At 38.8% G+C, this 24,802-nt stretch overlaps 2 protein-coding genes across 8 annotated transcripts in view; one reads left to right on the top strand and one right to left on the bottom strand.

Annotated features, from left to right (window-relative positions):
- Positions 1 to 1,222, bottom strand: part of TRIP13 (thyroid hormone receptor interactor 13) — a 34,754-nt gene extending 33,532 nt beyond the window's left edge. For 2 of the 3 annotated variants that reach the window (XM_042809150.1, XM_042809148.1), the window contains exons 1-2: positions 1,068 to 1,217; positions 859 to 961 (exon numbers count right to left, since the gene is read on the bottom strand). In XM_042809150.1, the coding sequence (XP_042665084.1) occupies positions 859 to 950 (92 nt within the window). In that variant the 5' untranslated portion in view covers positions 951 to 961; positions 1,068 to 1,217. Of the gene's footprint in view, positions 1 to 858; positions 962 to 1,067 lie in introns of all 3 variants that reach the window. The other variant, XM_042809149.1, reaches the window with a different exon arrangement.
- A 170-nt stretch (positions 1,223 to 1,392) lies between these two features.
- BRD9 (bromodomain containing 9) lies at positions 1,393 to 24,741 on the top strand. 5 transcript variants are annotated; one of them, XM_042837766.1, is made up of 17 exons: positions 1,393 to 1,498; positions 2,301 to 2,521; positions 4,382 to 4,514; positions 4,984 to 5,044; positions 5,981 to 6,125; positions 8,922 to 9,032; positions 9,869 to 9,981; positions 12,136 to 12,268; positions 14,088 to 14,163; positions 16,110 to 16,205; positions 16,612 to 16,744; positions 17,549 to 17,660; positions 19,239 to 19,277; positions 19,665 to 19,736; positions 20,970 to 21,072; positions 22,580 to 22,747; positions 24,397 to 24,741. In XM_042837766.1, exons 1-17 carry the CDS (start codon positions 1,426 to 1,428, stop codon positions 24,495 to 24,497), a joined length of 1,890 nt encoding a protein of 629 aa, XP_042693700.1. In that variant the 5' UTR covers positions 1,393 to 1,425; the 3' UTR covers positions 24,498 to 24,741. The 5 variants fall into 5 exon arrangements, with proteins under 5 accessions (XP_042693700.1, XP_042693694.1, XP_042693677.1 ...); XM_042837760.1 differs by having other exon boundaries at positions 9,866 to 9,981; XM_042837743.1 differs by having other exon boundaries at positions 9,806 to 9,981.
- Positions 24,742 to 24,802: the final 61 nt, after the last annotated feature.

The raw sequence follows: 24,802 nt of genomic DNA, 5'->3' as shown, positions 1-24,802 counted from the left end.
CAAGGGGAGCAGCAAGTATACGAGGCAGGGAGGGAGTAGGGAATGATTAATGTTGGGACCAACGCTATTTTTGCATCTTCATTAACAAAATGGACAATGGGATGGAATGCAACTGCATTAAGTTTATGGATGATGCTAGAGCAGAGAGGATTATCAATATATTAGAAAGCAAAGCTACTATTCAGACAGACTACTGTAGGCTAGACATAAGGTTTAGCAAAAATCTCTGGAAATTCAACAAAAGTAAAAATGAAGTCTTGCCTCTGCATGTATTGCCCAGATAACAGAACTGACCAGAGGTCAACTAGACAAAAAGCAACTGTTGAAAAGGACTAGTGATTCTGGCTGTTTGTTAGGCCACACCTGCATCACTGTGAGTAGTTTGGGGCTCTGCTGTAAAAGATTTAAGTGTACTAGAGCAAGCCCAAAAGGCAGCCACCAACAAGATGTGAAAAGAAATGGTTTTGTTCAGCCCCGAGCTGCAGAAATACTTCACAGACACAGAAGAACTCACTGATGTGTTAAGAGAATGCAGAGCAAGACTGCTGTGTGTGCAACAGACACAAGCTGCCGCAAGCAAAGTTCTAGCCAGCAACAAAACACAGCTCCTGGCGAGGCAGGAGGGGCAAACACCTCATCAGCTGTCCTGAGTGACTACATAATCTCAAAACACGATTAATCATTAACCTGAAAGACCAGAAGGCTCTGCCTTCAGACTAAATTGGATCAGGGCAGTTTTCAGAGATCCTTTCCAATGCACTTCGTTCCCTTTCCCGCTTTCACGCACATACGCTTTTTCTATTATTCAAACGAAAAATTCACAGCAAGGCGCCACAAAGCCTAAAAGCCGAGAGAGACCTGTTTGATTTCTGATGAACTTCCACGTGTATCTGAAGGGTATCGCACGCGCTTGGGAGGGCTTGCTTCAAATCCCCAGCCGCGTCATCCATCCTTCTTGCTCCTAAGGAGAAAGCGGCAACAAACAGGCTTTCAGTGATGCTGCAGCCAGCAACGCGAACAGCCCCTCTTCGCACGGGAACACCACGTCCCCCAGTCCACCAACGCACCCCTTCCTTCCTTCCTTCTTTCTTTTGCGATAAACAGGCACTCGGCCCGCTCCTCGCTCAGCGTTAGCGGCGCGGAAGGGAAAGGAGCTCACGTCGGACAGGGCCCCGAGGACGGTGACCTGAAGTCGGGCGAGCTGAGGAGCGGCACCTTCTTCGTTCCCTCCGCGCGCGGGCCGCTGCGAGGGCTGCCCGTTCTGGGGGACGCGGCAGAGCCAAGGCGCCACCGCAGCCGGATTCGAAAAGCGGCGCGCTGTCCCGGGAGCCCCGCCTCGCGTCCCCTGACCTGGATCTTCCTCCTCGGAGAAGGAGCGTTTCCGGAGGGGGAGGGGAGGTTGCGGCCGTCGGGCTAGGCTTCGCGATGGGGAAGAAGCACAAAAAGCATAAAGCAGATAAGGCGGAGTGGCGGTCGGCTTCTACCACCGCCTACAGCGGTAAGAACGCGGGGCGGCAGCGGGAGCCGCGCCTGACTTCATCTCTTGTGGCTGCCGGCGGAGCTTGGGAGCCCTTCGCAGCGCACGAAGGGAGGAAACCCTCGTTTACGTGGGTGAAGATGCTGCGAGCGATCTTTCCTGGGCTCCCGTTTTCGGGACCGGGGGTGGGGACAAGAGAAAAGGCGGGATTCCTCTCGATGAGGGGGGAGCGAGGCGGGGAGCAGCCTGAGCGTGAGGGCGGGGAGCTGCGGAGACCGAGCTCCTTCCTGGCTGTTATTGAGGGAGCATTCTTCAGATGTCTGTGGGGTTTTCGTCCCGCTTGAGGTGTTAAGCTGTGGGAGAACACAGCTTTGTCGTTTAGCAGATGCGAGAAAATCTTCCAGCAGTCCAAACTGACAGGAGAAAATTCCACTGGAACAGTTCCTGTGACTGTCGGTTTTCACTGTAAGGACTCGGTTTGCTTGATTTATGCGTGGATTTTCCAGCAGTGGTAGGTTTTGATTTTTGTTTTTGATTAGGTTTTGACTGCTCTAAGGTTGGAAGCAGGTTGGTTGGTTTGTTTTACAGGCGGTGGTTTATGGTGGGATGCAAGAACTGTGATGTTTTGGGGCATGTGGAACAGCTGCTTGTTAATTTGGATTTGTGATTCTTAGCTGATGCTTTATATTGCATACACTTTCAAAGTGTATCAGATTCTTACCAATAGCGTTTCTAGAACTAGCATCACCTATATGCTTCATTGATAGCATGCTATCACTTTCATCAGCATCTCCAACTTTTTTTTTTTTTTTTTTTAATTTAGATTATGTAGACAAGCCTTTGGAAAAACCTTTGAAGCTGGTTCTTAAAGTTGGAGGAAGTGAAGTAACTGAACTTTCTGGATCAGGACATGATTCTAGTTATTACGATGACAGATCAGATCATGAGCGAGAGCGGCATAAAGAGAAGAAGAAGAAAAAGAAAAAGAAATCTGAGAAGGAGAAAGAAAAGCACCTTGATGATGAGGAAAGAAGAAAGAGAAAAGTAAGCTGTGATTTTTAGAATTTAGACATACCATCATTCAAACATGTTCACTTACCTGAGATCAGATAAGTGTGTACAGGTCTGGTACAGTCTAAAGGACCCCCTCAGTTCTCCCCCAGTTTTTTTTAATATTTAAGTAGGAAGACCTCATCTCCATCCTCATCTCCAAATTGGAGGGATGTGGATTTGATGGGTGGACCACTCGATGGATAAGAAACTGGTTGAAAGGCCACAGACAGAGGATATAGTCATCAGTGGCTCTGTGTCCAGGTGGAGGCCGGTAATGAGCGGCGTCCCCCAGGGGTCTGTCTTGGGACCAGTGCTCTTCATCTTTATCAATGACATCGATGTAGGAATCGAGTGCACCCTCAGCAAGTTCGCTGATGACACCAAGCTGAGCGGTGCGGTCAACACGGATGAAAGAAGGGATGCCATGCAGAGGGACCTTGAGAGGCTAGAAAGGTAGGACCAGGTGAACCTGATGAGGTTCAGCACGGCAAAGTGCAAAGTTTTGCACTTGGCCTGGAGGAATCCCAGGCATCTGTACAGGCTGGGAGGAGTGGGCCTTGAAAGCAGCCCTGTGGAGAAGGACCTGGGGGTCCTGATAGATGAAAAACTTAACATGAGCCAGCAGTGTGCTCTTGCGGCTCGGAGGGCAAATGGAATCCTGGGGTCCATCAGGAGAGGGGTGGTCAGCGGGGACAGGGAGGTGATTGTCCCCCTCTACTCGGCTCTTGTGAGGCCGCATCTGGAGTACTGCGTCCAAGTGTGGAGCCTGCAGTACAAAAAAGACAGCTGTTGGAGAGGGTCCAGATGAGGGCCACTACGATGATCAGGGGACTGGAGCACCTCCCCTATGAGGACAGGCTGAGGGAGCTGGGCTTGTTCAGCCTGGAGAAAAGAAGGCTGCGGAGTGACCTCATGGCAGCCTTTCAGTACCTAAAGGGAGCCTGCAGAGGGGAGGGGAATCAACTCTTTGAAAGGGTTGATATGTGTAGGACGAGGGGAAATGGTTTTAAGTTGAGGGAGAGGAGATTTAGGTCAGACATCAGGGGGAAATTCTTTACCCAGAGAGTGGTGAGGTACTGGAACAGGCTGCCCAGAGAGCTTGTGGATGCCCCGTCCTTGGAGGTGTTCGAGGCCAGGTTGGATGGGGCCCTGGGCAGCCTGGTTTAGCATTAAACGTGGAGGTTGGTGGCCCTGCATGTGGCAGGGGGGTTGGAGATTCATGGTCCTTGAGGTCCCTTTCACCCTGGCCATTCTGTGATTCTGTGTAGTGTAGAAAATGCCCATCCAGGTTGGTGCATTTCTGCCGTTTAGAAGAGTGATCAATGTGTTGATTTGTTAAATAATGTAAATGCTTGTTCCTTTTAACTGATATTTTTCCTATCCATTTGTTTTGTGTATCGTTATAAATACTTCCGTTTTTAAATTTAATGTTTCATGTTTCAGCTGGTTCAGAAATATGCTTTGCTATCCTTTGAATGAAAGGTATTTCCAGCCTTTCAAATCTAGAATGAACTAGAATGAATAATAAGTTGTTAATTAAACATAACAGTTTCAATGCCTACAACAGCTTTTCTTTTGTAATCTGATTTTACATGAGTTCAGCATACATTTGGTGGAAGTTCAGCGATTTATGAGAGAACAATACTTTTATGTAGTGCTGCTTATGTTTTGCCTTTGTGTTTAATCAGAGTGGAAAAAATTGGAAAAAGAGACAATGGCAGTCACAATATTTAAACCATATCGTGAATCAGTTGTACCTTGAGTATGCCAAATAAAAATGGCTCTTATTTTTCTGTAGCTAGGATTGTGCATTTGAAGTATGTTCTAAAATCTGTCTTTTTGCTGTTGTAGGAAGAGAAAAAGAGGAAAAGGGAAAAAGAGCAGTGTGACACTGAAGGAGAAACTGATGACTTTGATCCTGGGAAAAAAGTGGAGGTTGAGCCTCCTCCAGATCGTCCTGTCAGAGCATGCAGAACTCAGCCAGGTGAGCTTTGTGAGAACTTATGTGCTCAATCTGCACGTTAAGTGGATTCTTAATCCATACCTGTCTTCCCAGTGGGTCTGCATCTGTCTGTCACTCTTGTCTTCTTTTTGATTGGAAAAAATAGGCTGTATTTCAGGAATACTAATTCCATGGGTGTTATAGGAAAGGACCCATTAAAACTGCACGAATGAAAACATTACCAGAATGGGGGCATCCCAATCATGCAGTTTGAGTAGCTAAATATCACTTTTCTTTTCTGTAAAAATGGATAACACCTTACTTTTATTTTACTAATTTAACCTATTAGTAGATACTAAGTTAAATTTTATTAAAACTATCTTTCAAAAATGAGTTTAAAGCTCATTAAGTAAGAGAAATAGTTATTGTATACTTAAAGTAGGCATGTTTTGATAGATATATTCATATATTTGTTCCTTTAATTTGCCTGTGTTTCCATCTCAAACTGCAGCTGAAAATGAGAGCACACCAATCCAGCGATTACTAGAGCACTTCCTTCGTCAGCTCCAAAGGTATTAATATCTTGTCCACAGCTGTGTTGATTGTGTCTGGCACACACGTGTTAGATTACAACTCCTTATTCTGGCTTTCTGTTTTAAAATCATGCAGAGACTGGCTTTAATATATTGGGTAACTTTTCAACTGCATCAGACCTCATTGTTTTTAAAGGTTAGTTGATGAATATTATTACCAGCAGTGCCATTCTAGCCTGGGGATAAGCAAGGCATGTTTTGGGGGTAGACTATATTGCAGTTAGAGATTTATAAAGCACTAATAACTGAATTTAAAGAATAAAAAAAACATGAATTTTAATAAAGATTGGGGTCATGAAATGGTTGTATTTTGCATTTTCTGTCAGATGCCAAAGCAAGTTTATACCCACTTGCTTGATAATATTCTGATGTGGAGAAATGTTTTAAATTTGTTTTTTCCTGATGTTAACTCTGTAACTCATATTTTTTGAAGAGAATTACCAACATCCTTTTTTTTTTTTTATTAAATACAAGAAGCTGAATTCAGAACTAGATCTAAAATAGAAAAGACTGCAGGTACTTCTAGAGGATTTCATGAACAAGAAGATTTAAAGAAATTATTACTTGTAATTACTACTATATAAAGAAATTATTGCTAAGCCAAAACACCCATTTGGAGTGTAAGTGGAGATACAGATAGCATATGAGAAATAATTAAGTAAATCAGGAGCTGGTTTCATCTTTTTCAAAGAAATCTGCATGTGCAAAATCAAAACTCTGTTCTGTAGCAGGGAACTTTTCAAATACCTCACTGCTTAGGGAAATTGGTTTTGTTTAATATTTTTTTTCGTTTTAAATAAGGTACTACTTGTTTTATTCTGTTTGTGTGGTATAGAAACAACGATCATCTTGTTTGTTGATTTGAATGTTAACTCTTTCTTTCTTTCTTTCTTTCTTTTTAAATTTTATTTTCAGGAAAGATCCTCATGGGTTTTTTGCTTTTCCAGTCACGGATGCCATCGCTCCAGGATATTCCATGATAATAAAACACCCCATGGATTTTGGAACTATGAAGGAAAAAATTGCAGCAAACGAATACAAATCAGTCACTGAATTCAAGGTGAATTGTTAGAGATTCAGTTACTTCAGAACACTTCAGTAACAAACCTCAGATTCATTTTGACTTCAGAAGTCTTTCTTACCTTAATTATTTTAATGTGTGCTCGTTCAAAGCTCAATTGCCTGTTCTGCAAAAGTTCACTACAGGTTACTGTGGAAATGAATAACATGCTGTAAAGCCCTGTGGAATTCATGCTGCTGGACACGATATTCCTACCTATATTTAGAGTTTAAGGAATTTCAAGAAACTTAGATTTATTTTTTCTTTCTATACTTGATTAGATTGATTAAATGGCAGTTTAAATGTATTTGCATGACAATTGGAGATAACGAAACATTTTTTTAGTACGTTACAATAACAGCTGTGTATTTTTCATTTTGAATTACCCTGTGTTCCATATAACTGCCATTTCGGATGGTGTTTTGGCAGAAACTTAGTTAGCAAGGTTATTGGCAACTTGCCTTAGCTACACTGGCTGTTGACACTGCAGTAATACCTTGTTGAATGCATTGTCATTCTACAGGCAGGCAGTGCTGTAAGTTTTTTTTAATTTTTTTTTATTTTTTAGTATTGTCAGCTCCTGGAAGGAAAGAAATTTTATTTAACCTATTCATGAAGTTCTATGAGCGGCCTTTAACTTTCATTGCTTTCAGCTGTAGAAGTGATGTAACGAGTCTTCACAGAGGACATTGGCTTGCTTTTCAGGGTTGCTTTTTCTCCTATAGAAAATTCCAGCAAGGTGAGCGAAGAGCAGCTTAGATTTCCTATAGGGGCTTTGACAAATGTTAGTCTGTTTTGTTATGTGTGAATTGGGATTGTTTGTTTGTTTGTTTTAAATGAAGACTTCCATGGGAAATAAGAATACGTATTATCATTGCAATCAGCCAGCCGTACCATCTGGTGTTTTGAAATCTTGTTGACTTGTCTTTCTGAGTCATTTTAAAAAGATGTTTGAATGGGAGCTCCCTGGCTGTATTGACATACAGTTATGGTTACATTGATAATGCCAGTAGGAGAGCAGTCTTAGAAAATGAAAATTACTGCACTGTTCAGACTAACAGATTCTTTTTCTCTGAAGGATTTGTTTTCTGCTGGCACTCTTTGAAGAGTGATAAATGTTTGCTAGAAATCTATCACTGTCCAGTGTCCAACCTCTTTGTCCAGTGACAGAGGTAGGACTTCCTTTCTAGATGTGAGTATATGCTCATGCTTTTGTAATTGTTAAATAATACAGAAATGTTATTAGGTTTTGACCTCTAAAAAGGAGTGCTCCGATGGTTGTCTTCCACTTCTGATAAACCTGCTTCAACCAGCTGAGGCTAGTCAGAAGCCAGTACCTCCTCAAAGGGAAGACTCCCTGTGAGCCATATGCTGTATTTAGCAGTGGAGAAATTGCTGCAGAAATACCAAAGTCGGACAAACAAAAAACTTTGTTATTTTCTGCACTATTTCAAAGACCATCACGACATGCATTGCTCCCCTGCTCTTCCTTATTTCCTTTTTATCTAATTGTTTGCTCCCTCGTGCCACCTTCCCAATTCCTGTTTTTGTGATGGTCTCCATAAATGAAGGCAGATAACCTAAATGTCACAGGAAGTCACAGACTAGCCTTTATAGCTCTTTATCTACTTAGCTGGTATGGAGCTAATAGTAGTAAATCATCAGAGGAGCACTGCTCTGGCATCACTGCAGGGGAACAAGACATAAAAACAACTTTTTTTCCCCATAATAAGATCAGGAATGCAGTGGGACAGAATTTTGGTTTATGTATTAATGTTTGGTGTCAGAGGAAGAATTCAGGAGGAGTCTCATCAGAAATCTTTGTGTCAGAAAATCTGTTCTGTGAACATGGTGAGTTAACTCCCACCATGGAGTTGGATCTTTACCACAGAACAAAATCATCATCAAATATACTAGACTCCTGCACAGACGATGTTTGTATTTGTGTCTTGAGAAAAACTAAAGCTTAATTGCTTGAACAGTCATTATTTCAATATTGAGAAGTCGCTGAGCAAAAAGTACGTCCTTAAACCATGCCCCAGTCTGATTTGTTAGTGTCCAAGTTGTGAAGTGCTACTGTATGATTCTTGGTTATTGATTTGTCAACTTTTTAAATTTTCACAAGACTGCAATACTGTCGTTCCAGCTCAGTGTTTCATAGAGCTTCTAATAATGCTTTCTATTCTTTACTTAGTGGACCAATAATGTTTGGTTAAAATAGTCTTCCCTCAGGGAGGAAAAAAAAACCAAACAACAAAAAACCTCTCATGATCTGCAATAAATGTTTTTGGTTCAGCTTGCAGTGGAATGTGTTAAAGCTTATTTCAGCAAGTTGCATCAGTTAAAAATTGCCTGATCGTGGATGTGATAGGAGAGGACAAAATGGCTGTTTTGTTCTCTTGTTGCATGCTTTGAGCATTTGTAAAGTTGTTTCTTAAGTTTTGAAGGCTTTTGTTGTTGTTGCAGTTTAAGTGGCTGAAGGTTACTACGAATTCCTACAAATAAAATTATATATAAGATACTTTATCTTCTTGCTATTGTATCTCTCTAACCTATTCTGATTTGTGAGGAAGGAAAAACATGCAAATCTGTACTTGGTCCCTCAGTGCTGTTACTGATTTTTACGTTTATTTGTTTGGTGTGTATGAAAAAGAAGGAGATGTTGGCACGTAGGTTAAACTTGTTTATATGTTAAGAAGAATACAGAGCAGCCTTGGTAGTGTGCTGTGTGCAAGTTGTGCAGTAAAGGAGTTTGGTATTTGAATGGGCTTTTTTGTTTTGTTTTGTATTTTACAGGCAGATTTTAAACTCATGTGTGATAATGCAATGACTTACAACAGACCAGATACTGTTTACTACAAGCTAGCCAAGAAGATACTGCACACAGGCTTTAAGATGATGAGCAAAGTAAGAGACCTTTTAAAAACAAAGCAGAAACTGTTTGTTTCGGGGATTCTTTTTTTTGTCATAATTAAAAGGAATGTAATTAATAGCAGTGTTAAACGTTATTTCATCTATCTGCCATTACTTATAACTGTATCTATTCATATTACTCTGCTTAGGGGCTCGATAGCATTCGTGTTATAAACACAGCTTTATTTTCCAATCTCATCTGCACCACTGAGGTCTGTGGGAGCTTATTCTACTGGCTTCAGTGGAAGCAACTGGGATCCAAGTGCCAAAAGCCCAACTATGAAATGTTGCTTCGGGCTTTAACTTTGAATGCAAAAATCTCATCTAAGTCATAATTTTGCATAAACAAAGAATCTTTACATTTTCAAATGTGGTGGGCATAGGGGAGGTTTCAGAGATTTCATAAATGCACGCATACAAAGCTAAATTTATACTCAAATACAGTTCTTGATCTGCAAAACTTGAGTTGTTTTTGTGAGCTGCTTTGTGTGTGCATGTGCTTGTGCTGCTGTTCTGCATGGTAAGTCCTGTATGAAATGGGTTGTTGTCTTTGCATATGCATTGTTTGTTTGTTTCTCTTTCTTGATAGTTGGTCTGCAGAAATTCTGATGCCATGCTACCATGACAAATCATGTTGCATCGCCATTGAAAATGAGGCATAAAGAACAAAATAAGGCCATGGCCATTCCCATCCCATCCCATTATCATAGCATCTTGGCTATGAGGGAAAGGTTAAGTCCCTGCCGCTCTGTCCTTTCTGATTCTAGGAACGGCTGTTAGCTTTGAAGCGCAGCATGTCGTTTATGCAGGACATGGATTTTTCTCAGCAGGCAGCTCTTTTGGGTGATGAAGACACAGTGGTTGAGGAGCCTGTTCCTGAAGTTATGCCTGTACAAGTAGAGACTACCAAGAAATCCAAAAAGCAAAATAAAGAAGTTATTAGGTAAAGGTTTTCGTTGGTGTGCTTTCTAGGCTGTTGAAGTTTTTGTAATATTAGTCAGGAGCAAATAATTGAGAAGAAAAGACTTCCTGTGGCCTCTTTCCTTGTGGAATGATTGCATGTTCTTTTAAATGATACCTTGCATTTAATGTGTATATGTGTAAATGTTTTATCATGTCTTTATATTTGCTGAAAATATAAGCAGTTCCTTCTTGTGGTAGTTAGGGATGTTCGTTTTATCCTAGCCACAGATCTTTAACGTTTTGAAGAAACTTTGTTCTTCTTTTTTTTACTTTAAACTTGTGGTAAGTGCCAACTTTGAAGGAAAATCACTGAATTAAATCTGGAACTTAATTGACAAATTTTATATTAAAAAAAAAACAACAAAAAACTGTAACAAAACATTGCTAATTAGATATTTTAACTACTTGAGATCTACTTATATATCTGAAGTTGGGGGGCGGCAAGAGCAATCTTACCTCAAAATCATGCTTTTTTTTGTTTGCTTTTGTTAAGAACAAGTTTCACAGTTCTCAACAGCCACAGGTTTAGTGAAAAAAAAATAAATCATAATCCTTTTTCTCTGTGAAGGAAGAGCAGGTATGTGTAGTTGTTTTGTAGCAGCAGGAGACAGCAACGCTTCTCTGCAAAAATAATTCTAAACTGAGTAATTTTTTGGGTGTGGAGCTATGGTACCACCGTACAGAAATACACCTGCTGCTGTGTAACAAACAAATTATTCTTCAGTACTTGTCTAATAGGCGTGTAGGAATTAAGTACCTTTCTGTAAAGGGGACTTCATGCAGATTCTTTCTGATCAGTCTGTGGTTTTGTTTGTATCGTACGTATTTATTTTCTGATTAATTTCTAAGTAAACTGCATTACAGAGGTCTATTTCTACTTTGCCACCTTCTGTGTTCTTGTTTTCAAAGTAAACAACTTTGGAAGAGAGCGAACAGATCAAGAAATTGAGACTACCAAAGAACACAGTACTGCTTTGTCTTCAAAATCAACCATGATTTGCAGTCAAGTAGAATTGTCAGCTATTCTTAACTATTCTGCTATCCAGTTTTCTTGGGATCAATTATGCTGTAAACTTACTTTCTTGTTCTCTTAAATATTTGTGATTTTAATACCCAGAACTGTTTCTTTTCTGATTAACTTGACCTTTAAACCAACTGTATTTTGGCATCCATGTGATAGTCTTTTGATGTACAGCAGAGCTTTCATTAGATTGCTTTCATAACTGCTTGTTAAAAGCAGAGAGCTGAAGGTCATCATTCTGGAAAGTGTTAAAGTAATTCAGACCTCTGTGTTATAGTTTAAAAATTAGCTTGATCATCTTAGAACAGAATTCTTCTTTGAAACATTCACTCAAACTTCTTGTTATGCGTACAGTATAGAAAGCCTCTGATGTAGCAAATTTTACTGCTCTTCATAACCTTTTCTGAAGAATAGGAATGAACAGTTCCTGAATGAAACAAAAAAACTACCACAGGATCATGAGAGAAATGTGTTATTTTTTAATTGTCATTAACAGCAAAGCTTTTTTGCATATTCAGTCTGAATTTCTATACAGAGAAAAATTCTTAGCTAAGAAATGGAAAAGGTACCTCAGGTGAGGGAAATGGGTTTGGTATGAGGAGTAGTACCCGAAATGGTTGGTTTTAGGTCTAACCTTAGTATGTAATGCTCCAGTAGATTCTGATCTACGAAGTATTTCTTTTATATTGAATGATGACTCTCACAAAAGCATCGGGTGGTTGGTTTCCCCCCACCCAGAAATACAGACTTTCTATTTCCTTATCATCTGTTTTTTTTCCTGCATCTTTTTATTTGGAATAATGGCATATTCACACATGTGGGAGACATATGCATCATTCACCTTGTAATGATATAAGAAATCTATTTCCAATTTATGCTTTCAAGTACTGTTATTTTCACTGAAGTACAGAAACAACTAAATTTTGAAGTTCAAGAGTTGACTGGTTCTTCTGCTACAAAACTTCATTTTCTTAGTGTAACTGTAATTCCACTGAAATGCTGAATTGGACAGACACTGGGAGAGGAGTGGGACTATTCTGTTTAGCAAGATCAGAATTCAGCCTTGTGTTTTGTCTTTTAATTTCTACAACTACTACTCTTTTCTTTCTTCAGTTGCATATTTGAACCTGAAGGAAATGCTTGCAGCCTGACAGATAGCACTGCTGAAGAACATGTCCTGGCACTAGTGGAACATGCAGCAGATGAAGCTCGGGATAGGATCAATCGATATCTACCCAACAGCAAGGTCTGCTGCATGACAAAGTTCACAATTCCATGTTGTATCTAACTTAAATGGATCTCAAGTTGTATCGTGTTTTAAACATCTTTAAAAATTCACTTGCAGAAAACACTGAATCATCTTCAGTCTTTGATCTGGCTTCCTTGGTTGCAACTCTTAGCATTGAAAATGATTAAAATAACACAACACTCTCATACAGGACAAGGGAAAATGGTTTCAAATTAAAAAGGGGAGTTTTAGATTGGCTGGAAGGAAGAAGTTTTTTATGTAGTAGGAGTGAAGAGGCACTGGAGCAGGTTGTCCAGAGATCTGGATGGCCTGTCATGGGAACTTTCAAGGTCGGGCTGGATCAGGCTCTGTGCAGCCTGATCTAGCTGCAGATATCAGTTTCTTGCAGGGGAGTTGGACTGGATGACCTTTAAGGGTTCCAACTCAAACAATTCAATATTTCTGTTGCAACCATAGAAAGCAGACTTTGGCATAGATTAAACCACCATTAGGATTCCCTCTCCCTAAAAGAGTTGAGAAATTCTGAAGTGTGAACTTAATGTTTTCAGTGAGAAGTCCGGAATCTCTTTTATATTTGTACCTAGCGGTAGTAGCTGTCAGTTACAGCATGTTCTTGTGTCAGTCACAAGGCAGCCTTCAGTAAGTAGTAGATAACTATAGCAGTGTCTGTGTTGGAATTTTGGACACTGGTGACTACAGGTTTAATCACCTTGAACATGATGCTGCTACTGTTCCAGACATTTGATTTTTGTGCTGTTCTGAGTGCTAATTGGAAAAGCTCCTTGGTTCTCAGTATGGTTTTCTCAGCATGACCTGTATGTGAGCTGTGGTTTTCCTAGATATGTAATACTAATGGTTTCCTTTGCTATTTTGTGCTAGGGATTGGAATTAATGCTGCAGACTTTCCTTACAGGTCTATGTTGTGATAAACACGTTACTCTGTTTCCCTTGCATCCTATGGAGTCTTTATTACCGCCATTACACATTGGCCTCATATCTGGCCTCATCTCTCATTATTTCACATTCTGTAGTAACTGCTTCAATTTAAGAAAGGTTCAAGATATTACAACATCCTACATTTTTCACCTAATCTTATAACTTCTGTTGCAGAAGAAACATCTGCATTGAGGTGGTGGTAATGTTGTTTTCAAACTCAAGTACTTGGAACTATGGCACTTGACTATGATCACTTCTAGGTCAGCTAGATTAAGAAGAAAAGCCTCAGAGTAGAAGCTTTAGCTTCTTCAGTGTATTTCTGAAGCTAGGAAGAAGACTTGCTAAGAGCAAACGTCATTTGGAAACCTATAAAGTAAGGCTGTTTTCTTACAAACCATTTACAGCAATACCAATCTACTACTTGCTAGCTATACTGGAAAAGCCTTTCAGGATGCAGTCACTTCTGAAGAGAGCAACTCAAGGAAGAGTTTAGATACTCTGTTCCTCATGTCTGGGCTGTTCATCAGCTTGACAGCCCACTGTAGATTCCAGTTAAGTACTTAACACTCAAGTGTGTAATCACGTGTGTGTTCCAGTAGGTCTGGCATGGCACTTGTTTGTTAAGAATTTGATAGCATGTGTACAATAGTACTTCTAAATGCAGAAAGTTGTGGATGAGATGCATGAATGAGCAGTATATTTGCTAAAAGGTGATAAGTAGTTATTTCTAAAAATTCTCCATGCTAAAAAGGGAATTCATGCTGGTGTTCAGGATCCGAATATAGCTGAAAAAACTTTTTAAAATCTTCTGTGTAAGCAGACATTTCCTTTGAGATTAGATTCTTTGAATGATTGTATGTCTTTGTGATTGTATTTACAGATTGGTTATCTGAAAAAAAATGGAGATGGAACTTTATTGTTCAGTGTAGTAAATTCATCTGATCCAGAAGCAGAAGGTAAATCTTTATGCAAACCTTTCTAATATTGAATGTTGCAGTAGAGTCTTAAATGTATGTTCACATCCTCTGTGTGATAAATGAGTTGTTCTGTTTTTTCAGTTAATTTGTATTTCCACAACGGTTTTTCTCCAGTAGCTTGTTGTGGAATTATTAGAGGAATCTATCTCTCAAGTTTTCAGTCTCCAGATTTGAACTCAAAATACATAAGTCTAGAAAGCTTGTAATTATTAGGATTGTGTAGTCTTTGTGCTGCCATCTGTCCTCTTGATTTAGTACTTCCTTCTCTGTTCATTTTGAGATTGGAATTCATTCACAGCATAGCTATTGCTGCATTGATGAATGCATGAGCCCTTTGGCAAGCCCTGTTTTTGTTGATTTATTTATTTACTTAAATTATTGGGAGGTGCAGGCCTTGTATCCTCTGATTGTCTGAATTCTTTTTCATCTTGAAGTAAACCGTTCTGGAATGAAACTGAGCATTGTGGCTGCATCATGCACTTAACTATTTTTGAACAAATTAGATAAATGTGATTAATACTTCTGCAGTCAGTCCACTGAAAATTTAGACAGTGGTGGTAATGGGAGCAGAACAAACCTCCAGTATGAGTTGTCAATAACAGTACTACTTTCTATGTTTCACTGCTCCAGACATTCTTCTTTATTGTTTGTATTAATAGTAATTATACTAGATTTATATCTAGTACTACAGTATGAAATTTTGTTCTACAGTTGTTTTTTTTCCATACTAAGGTTCTACAGATAAATTTCCTTTTTTGTTTTTCAGTTATTGAGCATAGCTGCTGGATTTGTTAACATAATCAATGAAATTTAATGTAACAGGAAATATTCTAAATGCATACTTGTTTTTTTATATTTTTTTTCTATTTTCTTTCAATATTAAAAACACTCCAACTGATTTGAGCCATTTTAATTAAGCAATTCTCAGAACTGATCATAGAATCACAGAACGGCCTGGGTTGCAAAGGAGCTCCATGCTCACCCAGTTCCAACCCCTGCTGTGTGCAGGTCACCAACCAGCAGCCCAGGCTGCCCAGAGCCACATCCAGCCTGGCCTTGAGTGCCTGCAGGGATGGGGCATCCACAGCCTCCTTGGGCAACCTGTTCCAGTGCCTCACCACCTCTGGGGGAAAAACTTCCTCTGCTCATCTCAGTGCCTCCTCTGGCCCTGCTCCCAGAGCTCCACGTCCTTCCTGTGCTGGGGCCCCAGGCCTGGACGCAGCGCTGCAGATGGGGCCTCACAAGAGCCGAGCAGAGGGGGACGATCACCTCCCTCTCCCTGCTGGCCGCCCCTTTTTCATGCAGCCCAGAGCACAGCTGGCCTTCCGGGCTGCAGGCGCACACTGCTGCCTCATGGCCAGCTTCTGGCCCACCAGGACCCCAAATCCTTCTGCGCAGGGCTGCTCTCAAGGAGATCTGCCCCCAGTCTGTATCAATACCTGGGGTTGCCCCAGCACAAGTGCAGCACCTTGCACTTGGCCCTGTTGAACCTCATTAGGTTTTCATGGGCCCATTCTTCAGAATCAGATTCAGAAGGAAGAATTATGCCGCCATAGTGCTGTCTTAAAAAGGTTCTTCATATGGATGGGTTTCAACACATGAGCTACTTCTTAGTCAATGCAAGAAGTTGCTTTTATTGTTTTTGTAATATCTGGATGTTGAATGTTTATGAATTAGCTAGTAAAAGAATCTCAGATGATGCTAAATGCCTTAGAAGTAAAATAACTTAGTACTTAGAGCTGGAAACATATTTACAGCTTGTATTGGAAATTAAAATGGAGAACCTAGATTTATCTACCTATCCTTAATAGAGCTATACAGCTTAAAGTACTTTCAGCTTTTGTAGTGACTTTTAAAGCACTTAAGTAAACCCTAAACACGAGATTTAAAAAAAAAAATTATATTATTTTTAATCAATTTATTAGAGGAAGAGACTCATCCAGTAGATCTGAGTTCACTGTCAAGCAAATTTTTACCCGGCTTCACTACACTGGGCTTTAAAGATGAACGAAGAAACAAAGGTAAATGCCAAATCATATTTTAAAGTAATGGTAAGCGTTTGAACAATTTCCAGATACAAAATAATTTGGGATTACACTTGTGTCAGAATAAAAGTTCACTTCATTATTTGTAAAATGTATAATTATTGAATTTATAGCTACCTGTTCTCCACAAGCACAGGAATAGAAAATTCGGGAAAAATTTGGGAGGTTGGGCAGAGGTTTTCAAATTAATTATTTGTTTTCTGGTTATGTATGTAAAATTGTTAATGCTGTTACTGATTCTGGAGTCCAGAAGCGTCCTTGAGCTCTTGGTTTCTGTTTGAGAAATCAATAGTGCTTCACAACAGAAGAAATCTTACTTGCTTTTCACCAATCATTTACACTTTTGTTAATTACTTGTTATCTGTCTTTTCTACCTGCCTAGTAACCTTTCTTACAAGTGCCAGTACAGCCCTTTCCATGCACAACAACTCTATTTTTCATGATTTGAAATCAGAAGAAGTGGAACTCCTATACTCAGCATATGGTGATGAAACTGGGATACAGTGTGCCTTAAGGTAAGTGCTTCAGCATTTTTTATTGACTTGCATCATCTCTTTTCTGTCATTTTTGACTAAAATAAGTGAAAAGTTAGCTAGAAGCCACAAAAATTTCCACCTCTCCCCCACTTGAATCTCTAAACTTTGCCAAATTAGTAAAACATGAAGCTGGCTACCTTTCATCCTACCTTTTTTGTTTTTGGTTGTTTTTTTGGGAGGTGGGGAGTGTTTTTTTGTTTTGTTTTTAATTTGCATTTCTGTTTTGAGTTTGTTGCAAGATGGTTTGTTAAGAAATATTTTGACTACAGGAATTTGTGCATTGCTAGTGATTTAGCAGTTTGCTTTAAACCCCAGCTGTAGGTGAGCTTGGATACAAGTGATGAATTTAAATACTTGGTTTAAAGCAGTGGTGTTTTTCAAGGTGTTTCAAAGCACTCATAGCTTCCTGAGAAGGAAAATACCACTTGGCATTGAATTGTTGGTTTTGGAGTGAAAGAATTAATCACAGACTTTTTTTTTGTTTTCTTAACTCTTTTTTTTTGGTTTTGTTGCTATTTCTTGTTTAATAGAAGGAAATAAATATTCAATCTTGTTTTTCAAAATTGCTAGTAAATCTTCTCATGAGCTGTCATTGATGATGGAAATAAAAGAAAACAACCCACAGCATCTTGAAAGCTTTAGTTTCTTCTGTAAAGAAGCATGGAAAAGTGAAAGAATGAGGAAAATGCAGTACAGCATAGGTGGAGAAGACCACATTAGAAATTGAAATACCTTTTATGAATATAAACATTTTCTGTAATGCTTATCTCCCATTTCTGCTAGCTTACAGGAATTTGTGAAGGATGCTGGACACTACAGCAAGAAAATAGTAGATGATCTTTTGGACCAGATCACAAGTGGAGATCATTCCAAAACTGTTTATCAGCTAAAGCAGGTGTGTCTGTTGATGCACAGAAATGTCACAGGTTAATGAATACACAGATGGACCCATCTGGTTTTTTAATATTGACTGAGAGGCATTGTTTTGTAGTGTCACTTTAAGCTGTGCATGCTTAGCTGTTCGTACAACAGCACGATGAACCAAGTTAGGAACAGAATTAATCAGCAGTGAAGTAATCTTCCTTTGTCGTTGCCCCAGCTCAGTCCATTCTGCAGGCAGGTGGTGAACCTCACTGGAAAAAGGAAGAGGCTGAGGTGTGCAACTGAGTGGAGGGAAACTGACCAGATGAGGCTGTGTGGGCAGCCTGTCTCTTGGTGTATTAAGTTTCTGCCTCAGAGTTGCACTACAAAGCTTGATGTAAGGATTTGTTTTCATTTGCTTAAACGCAGAATACACTCCTTGTGGAAGAAGGTTTAATACTTAAAATCTTGAAATAATGTTGGAGAATAATGATGTAACTGATACATATATGCCTATGAATGGTAACATTTAAATTTGTAAAGTGTGTATGAGGGAAAAGCTTGTAGCTTGTTAGTGAATTCCACCTGAGAGATGCAGTGCTTTCTCCTGAGACTGGAGAAGAAATTTGCTCAAGTGTCAGGTGGGTGTGTAATAGTAGTGGGCACATTTGCATTGCTAAGACAAAAGCACAAAATTTTGTTTCATGTTGTTTTCACTCTTAATACCTCTCTTAATTCAAAATAATTGCCTGTTGCTTAAAATGTTCAGGCTTTGAATGATTGTAAAAGAAGGGAAGGTATGGAGGGACCGTGGAGGGTTGAGATGAAGGATAGTCAGGCTTCCTGATGTCCTGGAAATTAGATTATGCTAAACCTTTGTAGCATTAGCAGTAGGATGGGGTGGGTGATGCCTGGGAAAAAGGAGACAAGAGAATGAAAAACAGAGGATTTTAAAATTTATTTTTTTTTATTTTATTTTTTAAGTCTGCACTGGAAAAAGTTTTGCATATGAAACCTCGCTAGTAGGAGAAAAATGAAAGTATTCCAAAAAAAAAAAAAAAAGGTGTTCTAAAACAATCTTCTGTGTATTATTGTACAAGTAGAGACGTGTGTATGCAGCACATATAGTACTGAAAATATAGCTTGAAAATACAGCACATACTTGACAGCTTCTTCTTTAACACCTAGTTATATGAATATTGTTTCCAGTGAGAATTTCTTAGCGGAGAATTTATTCCTTCAAATGATCTGTGCCTCTTCATACTTTGGAATGCTGTTCAGTGGTGATATGCATATATATATACAGATTTTGTACAGTTGAATGTCTTTCAGTAGTGGTGTGCTTTGGTGTGCTGTGCTTCAGTATTTTGTGCTGCTTCATATGAGTAAGAATGAATATCTGCACAACCTTGAGTGATCTGGAATCAGAAATCAGTGAAGTAGTGACTAAGATATTTCAAAGCAGTAACAGCTGAATTTTGATTGCAGATGCTTGAAAGTTTACTGTGTCTAGCATTTCATGTGAGAAGCTTGAATATACTTGAAATTGTATGAAAGAGGGACTTCTCTAATATGTTGACTAGAAGTAATTGTTACTCTTCTTTCTCTTCAGAGACGAAACATCCCAGTAAAGCCACTGGATGAAGTTAAAGTAAGTTACTCTGTTTTTTAACTGGAAAAAGTGTGTTGGTCTTTACTGTTAAGAACATGATATTTTCTCAGCTTTCCACATTCCGATCCCTAATTTTATTTCATGTGCATCTCTATTCTGTATAATATACATTCAATTTATCAACCTTTTTAATATTTTGATTAAAAAAACAAAAAACCTGTTAAAATCCTAGCTAGTTCTCAGTTTTTTGAGTATATGTATGATTATCCGTTACAGAGAGTCTAGTCTTCATTTATTACTTTGTTTTTAAAGGATCTGTGCAAACATCACAAAACAGAATAGTGTTCTGTGGTGCCTTAGGATCTGATCACAGTAAACCAGTCTGTGAAATGCTAAGATCTAAAATATGATTTTTATTTTTTTTAGGCTCTACCAGTTCTCATAAAAGAAGAACACAAGCTACGTAACACCTGTCCTGATTCTTCCAAACAGATCATGGTAAAATGGTTTGTAGAAAATGGGGGTGTTCAGTTTTGCTTCAGTTCAAGGATGTGCATCCTCTGAAATAGAGCTTTAAAAATTCAGTATCTAGAGTAAATTTCCTTATAACTACTGAGAAGGGATTCTTAAACACTCTGTTATTTTAGTTAGTGTCTGTTAGTCCTATTATTCTGTATTCTCCTGTTTAATTCAGTACATATGGACTAACTCAGAAGCTTAGGAAACTGATAGTTGGTCTGCTTATGATGAGTACTTGAGGTTCAACTTGCTGTAAAAGTGGAAAAAAAAAGAAAATCAGTATCAGTTTTTGATCCATTGCAAATGTCTGTTGGAATGTAGGGGAAAATAATGTTTATCTCAGGCTTTTATAGTTACTAATCAGCTAATCTTTCTTTTAAGTGGTACTAGTTCTGTCTTGCAAATTATGTGATAACAGAAGATATGCTCTGTATTCCATGACAATTCACGTAAAAATTATACAGGTTATGCTGAGGAGAAACTATAAAGGGTTTATATTTCTCTAAAAGATGACTAAGGTAGGTTATTTCATCAAACTGCTAAGTTATTTTCAAGAACTGTAGGAAAGAAATGCCAGGTTGCATATTCCTCCTCCATATTCCTGCTAGAACAGGCAGCTTTGCAGAATTCTGATAAAACATATTTTGAGGCTTAATGATTTTTTTACTTAAGTTTTTTTGCCATTATATGGAAGCATTGCAGTTGAAATTAATTGCAAGCTTTATTTCATTATCTGAAAGTATAGAGCAGCTGATACTGCTTAGAATAGGAAGGCACACCTCACAGATTTTATTACTTACATAAAATTTTCACTACATCTAGAGATACACTGAAGGAAAAGGGATTCTGGAAGTTGTTACCAGTTACACCCTCACAAACATTTCTCCCAAGGTTCTTTCATGCAACAGGGATGAATTTGGCAAGAAATTCAATCCCCGAGGATTTAATAATACTGGTTTTAGCAGTCCCAGATGTTGAGATGAAAGATATTTAGACTACTGTGCCTATCCCTTGATGGACTCCTGGCCTGTCGTGTGACAGAGCCTGTCAAGGAAGCGTGTTTAAGCTGCCTGTAAGCTAAATGTGGACCAGTATGGTTATGGAAATTCCAGTCTTAGAGACTGGTGGTGCACACGCCTTGAGAATATGGATTCATGCTCTTGTTGCAGCTTGCCACTGTTGTTAGTCTTTGTTTCTTGAATTTTTATTTAGGTTGGAGAATCTGCTGGAGACAGTAATGCTTCTGAATTGGACTTTCTGTCTATGAAGTCGTATTCAGATGTATCTCTTGATATTTCAATGTTAAGTTCATTAGGTAAGTAATAAAGTATTTAAACCATTATGGTTTAGTTGTACCGTTTAGGTAAGGTAACAGCTGCATTTGCAAAGAAGTAAAAGTGCTAAAAGAAAGTAGTAACAAATCCACAGCTGATTTAGCTAGAAGTCTTAGAGATAAAGAAGACTTAGTTCATTTTATCTTTGGGACATCTATTTTCTAGGCAAGGTAATTATTCCTGTTCTACTGAATAAACCAAAGAATTTGTATCTTGCAATTTTGATAGCTTTGCTTGTGTTTTTTGTGTTCGTATTAGCCTAAGTAAGCTAATAATAATTAGGAAGCACTATGAAGTTTTAGCTAAGAAAAGTTACTGCTTTGGATGATATCTTTTCCAAGTAATTGGGAACTAGGTAATAAAAAATATGAAGCTCAGTGATAGCACCACTTGAATGTCCCAAAACAAACAAACTAAAAAAAAACAAAACAACAGAAGAAACATCAGATGTTGCAAAGATTTCGTCTTCAATTAAGGTGACTGTATAACGTACTGGGATGTTGTGTCAAACAAACCTACAAACTAGGCATCCCTTTTTAAATACTACAGCAAATCACATTCCCATTTCTGCTGGCTGCTGATCTGATCAAATGTCTTCAAGAATGTAATAAAAAAATTACAGTTTAAGATGCTTTTTCGGTATGTGAGAGATGTCACACTGCCTGTTAAAAAGCATAAGCAAGGTGATTGGGAGATTAAAAAAAGCTACAGGTTTATTCCATAAAAAAGCAATTTAAGCTGTGATTATTACTGTAGTTCAGTAAGAAGATGAATAAAAAGCTGTTTTATTGATGATGGTTAGCAGTGTCAATCTGGCTGTGAATTCCTTGCTTCATTGAAAACTGCTGCTGTTGTTTTTCTATAAATAAACTTCTAGTTTCTGGAGAGTGATTGTTGCATGTTGTTTCCCATAATTCTTGGAAAGTTAGGTGACATCCATACAGAAGACAGCCCAAAGAGATGGGAAATGCTTTATTAGTTTGTTTGTGTCTTCACATGAAGACATTATGTGCATGGAGACTGTTCTTAAAAACCTTCTGCAATGGGGATTTCTTCACCTCCCTGAACGACACATTCTATTTTAACTGTATCTTAGGTTAGATATTTAAGTCACCCTTCTACTGGCATCATTACCTTTGCTGCAGACTAGATCTCTTATTCCTTGTCTGGAGATCTACAGATCACAAAGAAAAATTAAGCTCTGTTTAATTAAGCTGTTCAAATACTAAGAGTCAATTCCATTTCCCTGGGATGTGTCCTTTGTCCTCTCATTTGTCCAAATGCACATCTATGTGTATTTCTTGAAACTGAAAACAGATCTACGTCTGATACCTTTAAGAAGTGCAAAGGAAAGTGCACGTTTCAGGTTTCACTCTAATACAGGATACTTGCTTTCATTTAGTTTAGAATTTATTTGAAGTGACTTAGTAATTCATGAGTCAGTCAACGTGCTTTTTCTGGATTTTGTTGTTAACTTGTGGACTTTAGGGAAAGTGAAGAAGGAACTAGATCATGATGACAACCATTTACATCTGGATGAAACAGCTAAGCTTCTGCAGGACCTTCATGAGGCTCAAGCTGACAGAGTGGGATCCCGACCATCATCCAATTTGAGTTCCCTCTCCAATACTTCTGAAAGAGATCAGCATCATCTTGGTAAGGTTAACTGTGTCACAGAATTTGCACTATTTCAGCTCTATTTTTAAACTTCAATTTATAATTTTTACATAAATCTTTCGCTAGAAACTACTCTGATAAAATAGTGTTCAAACTGCAGGATAACTTTTTAATTTTGAAGCATGTATGGCAAAAGCAGCTAAGAAGACACTAGTTGCAGTTACTTATTTTAGATTTAGGTAAAGAACAATTGAAGTAATTGTGGAGGGTGATGAGTTAATGCTGGTTGCCAGGTACCTGCTAAGCCCTTCTCTCACTCCTCATCCTAAGCAAAACAGGGAGAAAATGCAGTGGAAGAAAAATTAATCGGTCAAAATAAATACAGAGAGATGATTCACTAATTACCATAATGGGCAAAACAGTCTTGAATTTAGGAAGGTTAATTTAATGTATTGCCAATTTTAATAAAACAGTAGAGTAGTGAGAAATAACCCTTCCTCATCTTCTTTCCAGGCTCTGTTTCACTCAGTTCTTCCTCCCTAATGAGTGGTCTAGAGAGATGAGGAGTGGGGATTGTGGCCAGTCCATAATGCTGCTTTTCTGCCATTCCTTCCTCCTTAGTGTCTTCCCTTACTATGAAATACAATCTTTCACAAACTGCACCAGCATGGATTCTTTCCATGGGGTGCAATCCTCCATGGGTCAAAGTTCATGACAGAAAACTTGTTCCAGGCTAGACTCTTTTCCATGGGGCCGTAGTTCCTACCAGGGGCTGCTCTTGTGTGGGCTCTTCACAGCCTGTGGCTTCTTTTGATGCACATCCTCCCGCTGCAGTGCTGCATCCTTCATGGCCAGCAGGAGATGACTACCTGATTCACCTTCTCTAGGTTGCAAGAGAAATCTCTGCTCCAATGCCTTGAACATCGCCTCCCCCTCCTTCCTCACTGATGTTGGTTGATGTCTGCATGGTTTTTGTTTGCATTTTTTTCAGTCCTGCAGCTTGTGCAAGGCATTTTATTTTATTTTATTTTATTTTTACCATTTTGTAAGTGTCACCACAAGGGTACTGGTGGCATTGCTCATTGGCTCAGCTTTGGCACTGGCAAGCAGCTGGTCTGTTGTGGAGTTAGGTGGAACAAACTGTGTCCAGCACAGGGGCAGCTCCTCATCTCTTCTCAAAGATTGCAGTGCCCTCTGATAACAAAATCTTGCTATATAAACCCAATACATGAAGTAAATCGATACCGACTGGCTCTTGCATTTTTATGCTCTTGGGAAATGCTAAGGAATATATTGAGTATTTTGATACTACATAATAAAAATAAAAATTTCAATGTGCTTACATGTAGGAAGTCACAGATACGGTTCCACAATAACCTTCTGTTTTCAATTGTGTAGTTTAGTGATGGGATAGTGAGGTAACAAAACAATTTGGTGTCACTTTTAATATTATCCAAATAACATTTCATACATTCCTAAGTTACATCTTGTGTAATTCTTCAACTCAAAGTAATAATAATCATTGCTTTTTCAAAAAGGGTGTAAATTCCTATAAATCTTGTGCTCTCTTTTTCAGGCTCTCCCTATTTAAATTTCATTTCGATGTCTCTCACACACACACACGCGCAATTTTTCACTTTTTCTGTACTTATGAAGGTTTTGATATCTTTTTTTCCTCTTTTCTTCAGGGAGCCCTTCTCATCTGAGTGTTGGAGAACAGCAAGACATAGTTCATGATCCCTATGAATTTCTTCAGTCCCCAGAAACCTCAAATGCTACTACTAACTAATTTGAACTTCTATATATATTTTGTATTTTAAGTGTACGGTTGTTATATAAATTTTTGTACTTGGCAGAAGCCTCAGTTTGTCCTACTTTGTATGAGGATTCCAGTATGACGTTGTGTAATATACCGGTCAAAAAAGCCAAGCCCAAAAATGGAAGGGTACTCTGGTGCATCATGATGTCTGCTTTTGCTTTGTATGTTAGAGTGTGTCTTGTCTACTGGTGTATGAATCTTGACTGAAAAACAAGTGCTGTGTTAGAGAGTTTCTGTTCTGTAAGAAGTGATCATTGTTCCACCATCATGGCAGC

The sequence above is a fragment of the Centrocercus urophasianus genome, unplaced genomic scaffold (genome assembly GCF_019232065.1).
Source record: "Centrocercus urophasianus isolate 14NV4802_14NV808 unplaced genomic scaffold, USGS_Curo_1.0 seq_11, whole genome shotgun sequence".
NCBI classification, from domain to species: domain Eukaryota; kingdom Metazoa; phylum Chordata; class Aves; order Galliformes; family Phasianidae; genus Centrocercus; species Centrocercus urophasianus.
The sequence above is the reverse complement of the archived record's forward strand: the minus strand, read 5'-3'. Positions and strand labels throughout refer to the sequence as shown.